General features: G+C 45.5%; 1 protein-coding gene across 4 annotated transcripts in view; it reads right to left on the bottom strand.

Annotated features, from left to right (window-relative positions):
* The window catches only part of slc8a4b (solute carrier family 8 member 4b), a 92,455-nt gene that overhangs the window by 18,955 nt on the left and 59,590 nt on the right, over positions 1-13,910 (bottom strand). For all 4 annotated transcript variants that reach the window (XM_037976525.1, XM_017428038.3, XM_017428037.3 and 1 more), the window contains 4 exons: positions 12,936-13,088; positions 9,815-9,911; positions 9,417-9,608; positions 8,128-8,320 (listed from right to left, as the gene is read on the bottom strand). In XM_037976525.1, coding sequence (XP_037832453.1) covers positions 8,128-8,320; positions 9,417-9,608; positions 9,815-9,911; positions 12,936-13,088 — 635 coding nt within the window. The remainder of the gene's footprint in view (positions 1-8,127; positions 8,321-9,416; positions 9,609-9,814; positions 9,912-12,935; positions 13,089-13,910) is intronic.

Below are 13,910 nucleotides of genomic sequence, written 5' to 3'. Positions count from 1 at the left end.
ATACCGGTGGAGGTACGGAAACGTCTAGGAGGGAGATTCTGAGAGATCTGAGAGTGATGAAGGAGATGTACAGAGCTGGAGCAACTTTTAACTCGATGAAGTGACACGATGAAGATCTGGAACAAGAGGGGACCATTTGTGGGCAGCAGGATGGTTTTATGCCAAGAAAGAGCACCACAGACGCCATCTTTGCTTTGAGGATGTTGATGGAGAAGAACAGAGAGGCTCAGAAAGAACTTCATCGTGTTTTTGTGGATTTAGAAAAAAAGTGAACGACAGGGTGCCGAGGGAGGAGCTGTGGGGTTGTACGAGGACATCTGGAGGGGCAGAGAAGTATGTTAGATTGGGACAGGACATGTATGAGGACAGCAGGACAGCGGTGAGGGACAGGTAGCTTCACTGTGAAGGTGGGAGTGCATCAAGGATCGACTCTGAGACCCGTCTTGTTTGTTCTCCTGATGGACAGACGAACAGATGAGGACAGACGGGAATCCCCGAGGACAACGATGTTTGCAGAGGACATCTTGATCTGTGTTGAGAACAGGGAACAGGTGGAGGAGAACCTGGAGAGGTGGAGGTGTGTGAACGAGAGGGAGGCAGGTGGAGCAGTGAGGCTACGAGGAGGTCAGAGGACTTCAAGGACTTAGGGTCCACTGTCCAGGAGGACGGAGACTGTGGTGAAGCGGCGAAGAAGAGAGTCAAGCCATGTTGGACGGTCTGGAGACAAAAAGACAGGAGACGGAACTGGAAGTGGCAGAGCTGAAGATGTTGAGGTTCTTCTTGGGAGGGACGAGGATGGACAGGATTAGGAATGAGGTCCTCAAAGGTCCAGCACAGGTTGAAGGACTGGGAGATAAAGTTAGAGGCCAGACTGAGACGGCTTGGACATGTGCAGAGGAGGGACAGTGGGTATATTGGTAGAAGGATGTTAGAGACAAAGAGGAGATATATGGATGTAGTTAGAGAGGACATGGAGTGAGGACAGAGGACACAGAAGACAGATGGAGGAGGACGACTCGACCCCTGAAGAGGGAACAGCTGAAAGAAGATTCCTTGAAGGAATCATCGTCCACTTTCATTGGTTTTAAGCTACAATCATCTTGAGATGAGGAGAGACGGAAGAACTACCTGAGCTGAAGTCATTCATGTGTTTGCGAAGGTCAGCTGGCTGTGGCGGCCATCTTGATTTGAACTAACTCCAAAAGTTAATCACTTGTTGAGGAACATTCGATGCAGCTCATTCCGACTCGTTTTGCAGAATAGGTCACACGTTTGTTTTTCCTTAAAATGAACAGAAAGTTGGACGGGAGCCATTTTATTTAAAAACGATTTTCCTTCCCCGTCAGATTCGGTGAAAAGCTCGCGTTCGAGTCCAAGCTGCTGTTGGGGAGCCGCTGCCTCTGCGGTCGGCTGATAAGAAGGTAAAATCTGCCGCCGCCGCCGAGCGTTTCTGCGGGGGGGAAGAGATGACGCGACACGAGCTAGTTTGACAACAAAGACGACACAGAGGAAACGTGGTGAACTGCTGAGTCACACACACACACACAGATACGAGAGCATGTGTGCAGGAAGAAGCGGCGCGCGGCGAGCAGCTCTCTGGGGGATTTGGAGTTCAAAAGGATGTTTTATTCTGGGAACGCCTCCGGGTTAGTCACCCTGCGACGGCGACAGACGGAGGAACAGGTTGCAGGAATCAAACACAACACAAGCACTGCCGCACACACACACACATTCCCACTTTTCCACTTCCTCTCGATTCCAGGAAGCATCTCGCCGAAAGGGAGCGCGCCTCGTTGAAATCTGCTTTTCCGACTTCTTCCTTCCCCGGCAGCTACGGCGGGATCGCAGCTCCGCTGACGGCTTCGTCACAAACACTCAGGCCTCGTGTTTTTGGCCCAATCAACACAATCCGCCACACGGCAGGAAACTGGGATCAGGCGAGCCGAGCTGCACTTCAGAGGCTGATGGGAATCTGCACAGACCGTGTTGAGTTAAAGGACAGTGGGACAAACAAGGACGCGTTTTAATCGCTCTGTCTGTCCTGAAGGCATTTCCGTGGCTCCTAGTTCAGGTTATTACCCCTAACTTCTTTAGATTGGAGCTGCAGCAGCAGTTTCTTCACGGAGCGAAGAGCTGAGCTGGAATGTAGCGACTGTTTTAAACATTAAAAGAAGATTAAAAGCCCAGAATTCCCCAAAGGACGGGATAAGGCCCACGGCTGAGTGAGTCTGAGCCAAAAACTGAGTCACCCGGAGGACGTTTTCGATACGAGCTACCATTATTTTTCTTAAATTCTCCGTCTCTAAAGCTTCAAAAATGAGCCGTTAGTTTGTTGAAATTTGGCATTTTCTCACCGGGGAACGAGTCAGCTTTGTTTGAAAACATCTGGAGTGACGTCGCCAAAAATTATACGATGGGATTTCCCGGCTCTACAGCAAAAAATGGTGAATTTCGAAGGAAATAAAAGAGTTATGAGACGAGGGATCGTTCCTGAAGTCACACCTGTTCAGATTTAAAGGCAGATCGGGAAGATTATTTGTTGTTTTAGTTATCGCTACACGGTGCCTTTATGGACTCACTTTTATGCAAATCTCAGTTTCGCGGGGTCGCATTTGTCAGAAACGATTCTGGTGCCTCCGATTCATGGCCTGAAGCTACGGGAACGGGAAGTTGCTGAGATCTGACAGGAACGGTCTTCGTTTCAGTAGAAAATTAAATCACGACACCGGCTGCGACCACTTCTGCAGAGAAAACGGACCAAACGTCTAAAAAAAAAACCTAACTAACTAACTGAAAAAAAACTCTGAATGCACTGAACAGACGCTGGCACAGGCAGGTGGCGACACCTGTTTCAAATTCATAATGAGCAGCCAGGGGAGAGGACCACACACACGCCGTTCTCCGGTTCTCGGCTAAGACTCCGAACTGAGTCGCAGGTCAGAGGAAGGCTAAGAATAAACCGACCCTGCTGAGAGCATCTCGAAGTCTCACGCACATTTCACCTCCACCCTTTACCTCTGCTCACACACACACACACACACACACACACGCTGATTAAAACACAAGACCCAGAGCGGGGCAGAGAAGACAAACTGAGAGCTGCAGACACACACACACACACAAAAAAGAAAACCGAAGACACTTGTAGGCTCCTCTGGGGAACCAGCGAGCGATAGATAAGAGAAGCACTAATTGGCTGAACACAGAGAGAATTAATTACTTCCTGTGGAATATAATGGAACCACAGAGTGAATAAATACAGATACACAAATGTGTCTTCATACAGAATGACCCTGAATAAACTACAGAGGTGGATCCGGCGTTCTTGACACGCACGCCGCCGCTCAGATTCGCACTCTGTGTCCAGCTCTGACATTTAGCCGGGGAGCCCTAAAGGCCAAAGAAAACCTGGTTTCGAGCTTAAATACGGTAGGACCGACTGTTAGAGCGTCCGTATTTTTGCAACGTGAAGCTCTGTTTCAACACGGGCTCCGCATCAGATTAGGTTTCCGGGTCGGGCTCCCTTCCTCGTCTCCGAGCGAAGACGTGGAGCCGATTCTCCTGCCGGAGAGAAACTCGCTGCAAGAACTGAAACAAAAGTCCAAATAAAAACTTCCAAAGGTCTCCTTCAAAGAGCTATTGGGGTTATAAGAAAGTCCTACTCCTATATTTTCAGGACCATTATCTTATCAGATAACAGCACTGTGGCACCTGGCCCACCCATACTTCACGCACCTCTTTTCTCACCTAATCCTATTTTTGCTGACAGGCTTTTATTAACGCTCATTCCTCTGGACATTATGACTAACAAACAAACAGATTAACTTTGAGGTGATTAAAAATGTATAACAGGATGAAAAGGGGAATAAACAAAGAGACTGAACCAAGGAATACTTTAATGATAAACAAAGGAGTTGTCTGGGAAGGATCAGACGTAGAGACGCTGAAACCAAGAGGTGAAGGAGTGAGGTGCCAACGAGGTGCCAAGCAGACGCAGAGGAAGGTGAGGAGGCGACGAACGAAACCTGACGGTGGAAATATCTAAAGGTGAAAGTCAGACGGGTAGAAAATGCAAACGAGGACGAGCTGTGAGATGACAAGAAGGCAGAGGTGAAGGTGAAGAAGGAAGGAAGTGAGCTGAGAAGACGTAAAAGACTAAAAATATACGGAAGACAGAACAAACAGAAAAAGGCTAAAAGTCCTATCAGGACGGCAAATTACTGGTCTTCTCTTAGCTCTGGGAATGAAAAGAAAGCCCAGTTTCCAGGAAGGTGTTTGAGCTCCTCTTTAGAAGGTTTACGACAGAGATGGAGAGACGTTCTGACCAAAACAAAGGAACACAATCCAGTTTTTATCCCAAGTCGGGTTTTATGGATCAAAACTGTCCAGTGTTCAGTCATTCTTGTTAAATAGTCATTGATATAAAACCTCCTACACCTTAACACTCATGTAAAACAACACTGACATGACACAAAGAAAAAATAATAAGACTAATTAGTGACTTTCTAATAAAACAAAGGGACGGTCTTGTTAAAAAAAATTCAAAAACACTTTCATAAAACTTGACTCACAATCAAAAAATATTACACTAAAAACAGGCTTAAATGAATAAACCTGCTGGCAGCAAAGCGTATTTCCTGCATTATAAAGAATAAAACACAAGTTAACCGTTTTTTCCTGGAATGTTAGTTGATTCACGGCTTTAAGCACCTTTTCAGAGCGAAGCACACTTTCAGGTGTTTGTTGCTGCTCACACCAGCGCCGCTGCAGTTCTCCTTCCAAACTGTAGGTGTCACTAGAGAGAAACCAATCCAGCTAAACGGCAGAGAAGAGGTTCACAGCAGCTCTGCTGACGTGGTCACATCGTACAGGTGTGCGTCCGTGAATCAGTTCATCACTTCCTCCAGGAAGTGCCACAAGCTGCACCAGAAGTGCTACAGCTAGCTGCCGTTTCCAGAACCATAAAGTTCTGTGCAAAAAAACTCCAATGCAAAAGTGGCGCAAATGTAAAGGATTATGAAACAGCCTGCGACCCTCTTTGGTCCTGGCCCCACTCTGGTTCAGTCAGAACTAACGTGACGCGGTAGGCTCGTCAGCAACTGACCAATCGGCGGTCGCGGTTCGTCCCGAAGCGAAACGCCCCTTGCCTACAGGAACCGCGCCCCATTTTCCTTCAACAACAGTGTCGAGGTTTTGACTCAGGAAGGCGCCGCGGTCTAAAGGTTTTTAGTGAAAAACCATTGAAAATAAATGGCTAAACATCGAAAATGCATCAATCTGAGCATTTGGAGGGTGGAATACATTTTATCCTGGTCCCAAACCAAAAAAAGGAGCCTTGGAAAATGTAAAAGCTGGATGAAAGCCTGCAGACGACCTCCTGAGCAGCTGAAGGCGACAGTGATCGACGTAAGTCCTCCGTTTTCTGTCATAATTACATCATCTGCTTATTGGTTCAGTTAAAGATTAATGCTTTAAGCTAGTTGTGTATTTTCTTTTTCCTGTGTTTCTATGTAGACGTGTGTTGCGAGTTCTGGTTGCATAGGTTCAGTCTGTTTGCTAAGATCAGTTTAATAAAGCGTTGTATGTTTAACAGGTTGTGTAATGTAAAATTTACACTCTTATAAATGGACTGAAATTCACTAAATTTATGCCATGGATAGCTGAAAACATCTACTGCTGTATCTTTTTTTAAATTGTTATTATTTCCTTTAAATCACAGCTGTCTTGAGGTTAGTTCCCCCCCACGGCTATGTTTCCATGTGGGCGGAGCCATCTTACACAGAGCGTCATGTCAATACCGAGGTCGATCAGAGATCTACAACAGGTGAGATATTAGTTATTCATAACCTTTCCACAGAACCCCTCGTCTGAACCGGATCACATTTCTGTTGAGAGTCAAGAAAAGACAAATATTGGCAGCAGTGAGGAAAAAATAGGGGGGGCGGGGGGGGACGAGTAAATTAGAGAAGACAGAAAAGAGAGAGAACCTGAAAGGAAGAGACTGTTGGTTATCGATAAGGAGGGAAGCAAACAGGACGATGAAAAAACACCTCCAAGTGCAAAAACAGAAAAGAGATCTGTGCAAAGCTGAAAAGAAAATGAGCATTGATTTAAAAAAGAAACCCAGCAGAAGGGGCAGAGGAGTCAGCAGCAGGGGATCGATACGTCACGACGGCGGTGGGTGGGAGGGAGGGGGTCCTCTCCAGGCGTTTGATCACACCGCTTAACGTGGAAACAGCAGCGAATCGATCCGGCTCCCGTCGCTCCGAAAGCCTCCCAGCCTCCTGTCGCTCGCCTTTCCCCTGCTTTCCTGCCCGCCTCCTCGGCTCGGCGGCGCCGGTTCTTCGCCTCGTCTGTCGATGGTGCGAACACTAACCGACCGAACCGCACTGCAGCCGGGAAGCGGTGAAAAACGCCCAACAAGCGGCCGTAAAATTAGGTTTTGAACGAGGATAAAATGGTGCCAGCGGCTGCCTGAGTCGCCGTACGTTGACCCCGGCAGAACAAGTCCACGCATCACCGTCAGGATCTAAAGGAACAATCAGGACCGACGGCCTCAGACAGACTCTCTCTCTTTTCTTATGAGCTCATCGTCTGATTTTCCTCGCCGCTCGTCATGACTTGATTTCCCCTGAGGCGGCTCGGTGACGCTGCAGGATCATTTCTGTCCACCTGGAGGTTAAAACTGGGCACACAGAACCCTTTTAGCTCCCAGATAAATCAGGAATAAAATGAAATAAACGACGGCAAACACAAAAAGGGCTACAGATCATTAACTGTCGCCGATACTGAGCTAAGATGTGTTATGGTGGTAGCTGAGAGTCATCCCCAACGCGCTCTGAGCGCCTTCAAATCGTGCAAAAGAATATATTTAAAATCTTGGCATCAACCCAGTCTGTTAGCAAAATAGCTCCTGAATCACTGGCTGGATTTTAATAAAACTTAACATTTGGAGTCCACCTGATTTAAGATGGCCGCCTCAGCTAATTAACCTTAACTGGTTAAAATCTGGTGTGGCTGAGAGTCATTTTGCAAAAGTTACCAGGGGGGAACCAAATATTTCAGCTGTCTGAAATAATCGGTTCCCCCTCTAAAACATGGGACAAAAATGATAAATAATTTTTGCTGAATCCACAACAACAAAAAGCATATGCAGTATATGATGATAATTATAACTTCAATGGAAAGTACACAGAACCAGGTAATACAAGAGGGTGTAGTCATTCCTAAAACATACTAAAACAAACCGTTAGAGCCAACCGTGTCCATCTGTTAGCAAAATATCTCAGTTTTGATGAGAAGATTAGATGGACGTCTGTAATTGTTTTTTTTTTAGAACAACAAATCTTCAACGTGTTTGCTTTACTTTGAAGCAGAGGTCTGCAGAAACCGACCTTCTTTCAGACTCTTTTCATCTTTCGATGAAATCAGTGATGTTATCGGTGCAAAGAAACTAAAATAAAAAAAGGAACTCTGTTAAATCCCTGAAAACATCCAGCTGAGGCGCCCATACCTGATAATCTTTCCAACTTTTACTCTTCAGCACCTCAGGGAAGCAAGAAGCAGCTTTAATGGTCTCCCAGCTTCTTCTGAAAGTCCAGCCGGTCTTCAACCACAGAAACCACACACACACACACACACACACACATGTCTGTCTTTCTACCTTTGTGGGGACTTTCCACTGATTTCCATACATTACTACAGCCTAACCATTACCAGTACATAGCTAACCCTAAACCAAACCTAAACTCAACTCACACCTTAGTCCTAAACTTAACCCCTAACCCAAAAACATCATTTCTCCTCGTGGGGACCAGGCTTTGGTCCCCACAAGGATCAGTTGGTCCTCACAAGTTGGTATATGTTAGGAAAGTTGTCCCCACAATGTAGCAAATACAAGTCCACACACACACACACACACACACAGAGTGTGTTTTATGGGCCCATGAGGCCCTGAGCAAACTGCATTCCCAACAGCTTTATATATCGGCCAATTTAACGCCGCCAACATCAGCACATTAAAAATTCACGCAGCGAAGGTCGCCGAGGCCTCCCTGCGAGTGCGTCCAGTGGTCCGGTCCGGACGGGCCGACCCTGAAAGGCGGGATTGTTACGCGGAGGACTCACATGGTCTCGTCGTTTTGGAACTCCAGCTTGCCCGCAGCCGTCTCGTAGTCCTCCCCTCCCTTGGCCGTCCCGTCCAGGGTTCGGTAGGGGACGGCGACCAGCCCCCGAGCCCCCGACGTCCTGAGCACCTTCACCTCCATCACGCCGACGCTCTCGCTCACCCTCTGATTGGCGCTCTCGAAGGTGAAGATGCCTGGCGGAGGAGAGAGCGAGGAAATGGGCCCTCTAAGTATCATTGGATTCCATCAAAGTCCAGGATTGACTCGGCTGCAGTGGAAGTGATACAGCTGGCTGCTGCTGCTATCTTCTGCTTGCAAAAAACCATAAAATTCATTAGTGAATAAATATAAATAAAGGGGAATCGATGGTTACTACATTAACCGGTATAGAAAGATTGAGACTGAAGCCGCTTTAGGATGGCAGCAGCTCACCTGGACTAGCCATATCCTCTGTGAGCCGTGCTGGAAAAAGGGCAGGATCTGAGCTTTTGTGACGTTTTCTTAGTTACGGTTGGTTTGATTTTAGCTCCTGTGGTTCCCGTGTTTAGACGCTTGCTCGTCATCCCGTTCTTTCAGCTTCCCCGTGTCCGTTTGCGGGATAGTGTTTGTCCCTCTCAGCCTGCCACGCCCCATCCGCACCTATTCCCAGTTTGCTATCGGCCACCTGTTCCCAACTTCCCGATTAGCCGGGGTCATTTAGATTCACGTCAGTCTTTTGTTTTGTCTTCTTGTAGTAAATTAGTTTAAGTGAGTCAGACTGAACTCAGGCTGCAGTGGAAAAACTAAGAAAATATTGTTTTTCTTTTGAAATCGACCAAAGCAACGGGAAATCCCTTCATATAACGTTTGGCGTCATTCCCCGACTACGTCACTCCGGACCAATAAAAATCCGGTTCTCAAACCGGCGTTCTCGTAAACTAAACCAGCTCGTTGCCAGGCGATAAATCAAGAAAATTCAACAAACTATGGATCATTTTGAAGCTTTAGAGACGGAGAATTTGAAAAATAATAATAACTCAATATTTAATAATTCCTCATTTTGCCAACATGGCTCAGATTTGTTCATAGCTGTTCCCCAGCTGTTCCCCAGAACCCTCTTTAAAAGATCTGCACTGTCCCTTTAAGACACGTTGTATGAATTTAATGTTCAGTTTAGTTTGTTCTGATTGGCCAGCTGCTTCGTCATTCTTTTAGTCGAGCCAATCAAATCAGTCGGTTTGACTTGTCAGAGTTACCCGTTCTGATTACTAACGCAGGCAGGGAGGCCCGGCGCTCGCAGCCTCGGTTTACCTGCGTGATCGTCGTCGTAGATGGTCACCGTGGCCGTGTGGTTGTCGCCGAGCACGGCCTTCGGCGTGGCGCTGGCGTCCAGTGGGGCGGAGCCGGCCTCGGGATGGCCGACCACGCGGGGGTTGCTGAGGTGCACGTAGAAGTACTCGTCCTCCTCGAAGATGTCGTCGTCAATCACGCCGACAGTGATCTCTGCAGGGAGGACAAATAAACGGATGACGGACGTATCAGGATCTGTGAGAGGGAGGAAACTCAATAACGCCGAGATGTTTGCCCGCGGCGCTCCAGATGACTCTTATCTGAGCTCCAGCCTCGGCGACATGGCTTCTCGAAACATGTCATACATCTTCACTGTCACCGGTTGGCTTCCGTTCCTTTATTTGTTCGTTTGGTTTTACCTTTCAGGGTCTCGCCCGGCTTAAACAGCAGCGTTCCCTCCGCGAACTCGTAATCCGAGCCGGCGTTCGCCGTGCCGTCCTCCGTGCGATAATCCACCTGGGAGCAGGCGGGACGGCGCCGGGCAGCGGGGCGAGACGTGGGCGTCAGGGGGGCGACAATGAAAAGATGCGGGGTTGATGAAAAGGGCAAGATCACAGGAGAGAGGAAGACGCCTCGTTAAATCAGACAATACAGAAACCAAACTTCCTCCACATTCGGCCTGTTTTTACTTAATTAACCCCACCCTCCTCGTCTGAACGTAAACAACCTAAAAAACAAGCTGAGAAATCATTTGTGTCTGTTTGCAGGAAGCTGAACTGTGAAGTCAGGCTTGCTTGTGCTGCTGCCATTAATCTTTCAGCTCAACTCTATTTTTAGCTCTTCATGAAATGTGGATGCTCTAACAGATCTGCTTAATTCTCTTCTTTTTTTTTTTTTTCTGAAAACACTCATTCATCCGCCTGATATTTCTGGTTCTGTCCCGAGGCTGGGTGATATTTCAGGTTTTCCAGACGGGTTCGGTGCTGATTTTATAAATTTTTCATGAAGTGTTGGAAATTATTCCTTTTTTGTTTTAATTATTACGGGGGAAAAAAATATAAAACAAGACACTTTTGTCTCCCATCTCTACATAAGAACCACAGAACACCGTCCTTACAAATGTCCTCTTAGTGATCGCTTTCCATTCCAAGGCTCGAGGTTTTCTACAGCCTGCAGCTGATTTATGGATTTAATATTCATATAAACCAAGGTGCAAGGAAATGAAGGCATCAAATGATAATCCGGATAGCATTTTTTTTAGATATTCATAAACCGGTATTATGGTGCTCAAAGCTAAAAGATTCTTTGCAAAAGACTTAATTTGTTTAGTTCAGGGGTCTTCAATCCTGGTCCTCAAGGGCCACTATCCTGCATGTTTTCCTTGTTTCTCTGCTCCAACTCACCTGATTCAGAGGTTAAATCATCTCTTCATGTTCTGCAGAAGCCTGTTAATCACCCATTGATTCAGATCAGGTGTGTTGGAGCAGAGAAACAAGTGAAACATGCATGATGGTGGCCCTGAGGACCAGGGTTGTCCACCCCTGGTTTAGTTAAAGAAGCTGCAGAAAGCATCTGAGACCCAATCATAAGAATATTTGTCTTGTTTAAATTTGTTGCAGGACATTTAGTGACATCCAGTGTTGGACATCATTCAGACAGTCAACAAATGTGCTTAGTTAACCTGGATTTAAAACAGCTAACAAGCAAATATAGCAGCGTGTCGTCGGCATAGAGTAGAAGTGAAACATCCGGTTAAATTTCTTAATGTTACCCCCTCATCGTGGCCCCTTATTTGAACAATAGTGGTTAAAATATTCCACTTTGAAATGGGACACCGCTTCTAGAACTCAATGCTTGGTCTGTTGTGGTTGTTTCTTTTTTGTAACTAGTTATAAAGCTTGCAACAATTCTTGGTATACATTGTTTTTCTAGTCTCTGCTACAGAAGTTCAACAGTAATGTCAAATATAATACATGGGAATATGTCATCTAAATATACTGGTAGTTGAAACAAACTATTAGAGAAATACAAAGATGTTCACTATTTTTATACATTTTTAAGAATAATCAACAATAATACTAAACACTAAATGCAACATTACAATGAATGTGACAATACATTATTATTATTCTCTAAGTTTTTTACAAATGCAGGGTATATCAGTTCCTTTTAAGTGTGTCTCTGAAAAAATTGGTTTTACAGCCTGAATCATGCATCACCAAAAAGATGTGGCAAACGGCCCACTTTAACAGGAATGGGCAAAATGGAGGGGTAGGGCTAAGGGGGAAAGGGTGAATTGAGTTTTGATTCAAGTTTTTAAGTAATACTACCAAAAATAAACAAGTAAAAGGCAAACATGTTTGGACCAAGAACACATCCCTGTGGGACACCGTGAAGATAAAGTATAAAATTTACCTGGTGTTATTTATTCAATTAATATTTGAATTATTTGAAAACTCAGAAAATTTCTTAAATTTACCTTCATTTCTAACATTTTATTTAACCATGACCACCTTCCTTCCTCCAGCTCTGTGAATATAAAGGATTTGTAAAAAAAAAAAAAAAAAAAATGAAATATTTGAAAACTCAGAAAATTTCTTAAATTTACCTTCATTTCTAACATTTTATTTAACCATGACCACCTTCCTTCCTCCAGCTCTGTGAATATAAAGGATTTGTAAAAAAAAAAAAAAAAAAGATGAAATATTTTGACCAAGAACACATCCCTGTGGAACACCGTGTTTAACTCAGGAGAATAAAAAGCATAAATTACAGGAGAGGAAGTGTCTGAAAAATGCTATGAAGCTGTTATGCAGCCAATAACACGTCAATTACCTTTTCAGCATGGTTTATAGTTGGGAAAATGTGTTTTTTAAAAGCAAGAGTCAAGATTGTAAAAACTGGACCTGGTGTTATTTAAGCTGGTGTTGGACCTTGTGTTATTAATTCAATCAATATTTAAAAACTCAGAAAGTTTCTTCACTTTACCTTCATTTCAAACACTTTCTTTAACTTTGACCACCTTCCTCCTTCTTTCCTCCAACTCTGTGAATACTAAGAGGATTTATCTAAAAAAATGATGAAACGTCTTGGTAACCTTTAGAGTCTACGTCCTGCATTGTGAATTTCTAAGCAGTGATCTCTCAGCATGGTTACATTTATATGCAAAATCAAAATTATGCAGATCTCCCGCTTCTAACAGGTGCTCTCCGCAGGACGCTCTCTCGTTCAGACAGAATCTCTAATTCAGAGAATCGAGCCAACACCAAGGCTGAGATCAATGATCCGTTGCAAAAGGATGGTGTTCTCTTTGAGCCGCAAGCTCAGTCGGAAAATAAAAATCGAGAGGAAGGTTTTCTCTTTTTTGTTTCCACATCCCTCCCTCACAGGAGCAACCCATTAGAAAAGAAAACAAGGCTTCTCGAATCCCCCGAAGGTGAGAACACGTTTATGAGAGAGATCAGTTTCAGACAAAAGTGCCCGCAATCGTGGTTGTTTTCGTCTGGCGTGCAGCTTCATCGGTCCCCAGAACAAACGCACCTTGACAGTGACTCCGGGGTCTCCTCCACGTCTGGCGACGGTCAGATTCAGGGAGCCGCAGTTCTCGAAGCACTGATACAAAGAGGGTTCGAACTCCATCCTGATGGTGTGAGGGTTGTCCTCCTGAGCCTGGGTCTCATGGCTGCTCACCACCTGAACAACAAGCGGCTTTAACTTGGAGCACTCAGAGAGACAAACCTGCGCCGAGGCCGAGGAGCGGTTAATAAATAACACGATCCGGATCAGAACCAGAATTTAACCCCAACATTAACCTGATCTTTGCTGACAGACGGACAAACAAACCAACTGACACGACCGGGAACTAAAGGGTCACATGTAAGAGCGTAGGGGAGGTTTTAACAAAGGGGTCACCTGTGACCTTTGACCTTTGACCCCATGAATCTTTAACTCAACAGGAATAATCTTTGCCCCTCGAGGTGTCCAGCTGTGTAGTTTGACGTTCCTACATCACGCTGCTGCAGAGTTAGAGCACCAGGTCAACTGTGACGTTGACCTTTGACCCCCCATTACCATGAAATCAATAGTGATCACCCCTGACCAGAGAGGTGTCCAGCTGTGCAGTTTAATTTTCCTGCATTACACGGTTAAAGCTCAACGTCTTTAGCAATGTGGCCTTAACCTTTGACCCTGTCACCTTGAAATCAACAGTGATCACCCTTGACCCATGAGGTGTCCAGCTGCTCAGTTAGAGCTTGAACTTTGACCCTAAACTTTGGCCGGATCACCACCAAAATCTAATCACTTGTTCCTTGTTTGACGTCTCCTGAAGATTTCATGAAAATTCGTTCAGAACGTTTTGCGTCATCTTGTCCGCAGACAGACAGACAGACAGACAGACAGACCAGCAGACAGACAGACAGACAGACAGACCAGCAGACAAACAGACAGACAGACCAGCAGACAGACAGACAGACAGACAGACCAGCAGACAGACAGACAGACAGACAGACAGAC

Source organism: Kryptolebias marmoratus, linkage group LG7 (assembly GCF_001649575.2).
Source record: "Kryptolebias marmoratus isolate JLee-2015 linkage group LG7, ASM164957v2, whole genome shotgun sequence".
In the NCBI taxonomy this organism is placed as follows: Eukaryota; Metazoa; Chordata; class Actinopteri; order Cyprinodontiformes; family Rivulidae; genus Kryptolebias; species Kryptolebias marmoratus.
The sequence above is the reverse complement of the archived record's forward strand: the minus strand, read 5'-3'. Positions and strand labels throughout refer to the sequence as shown.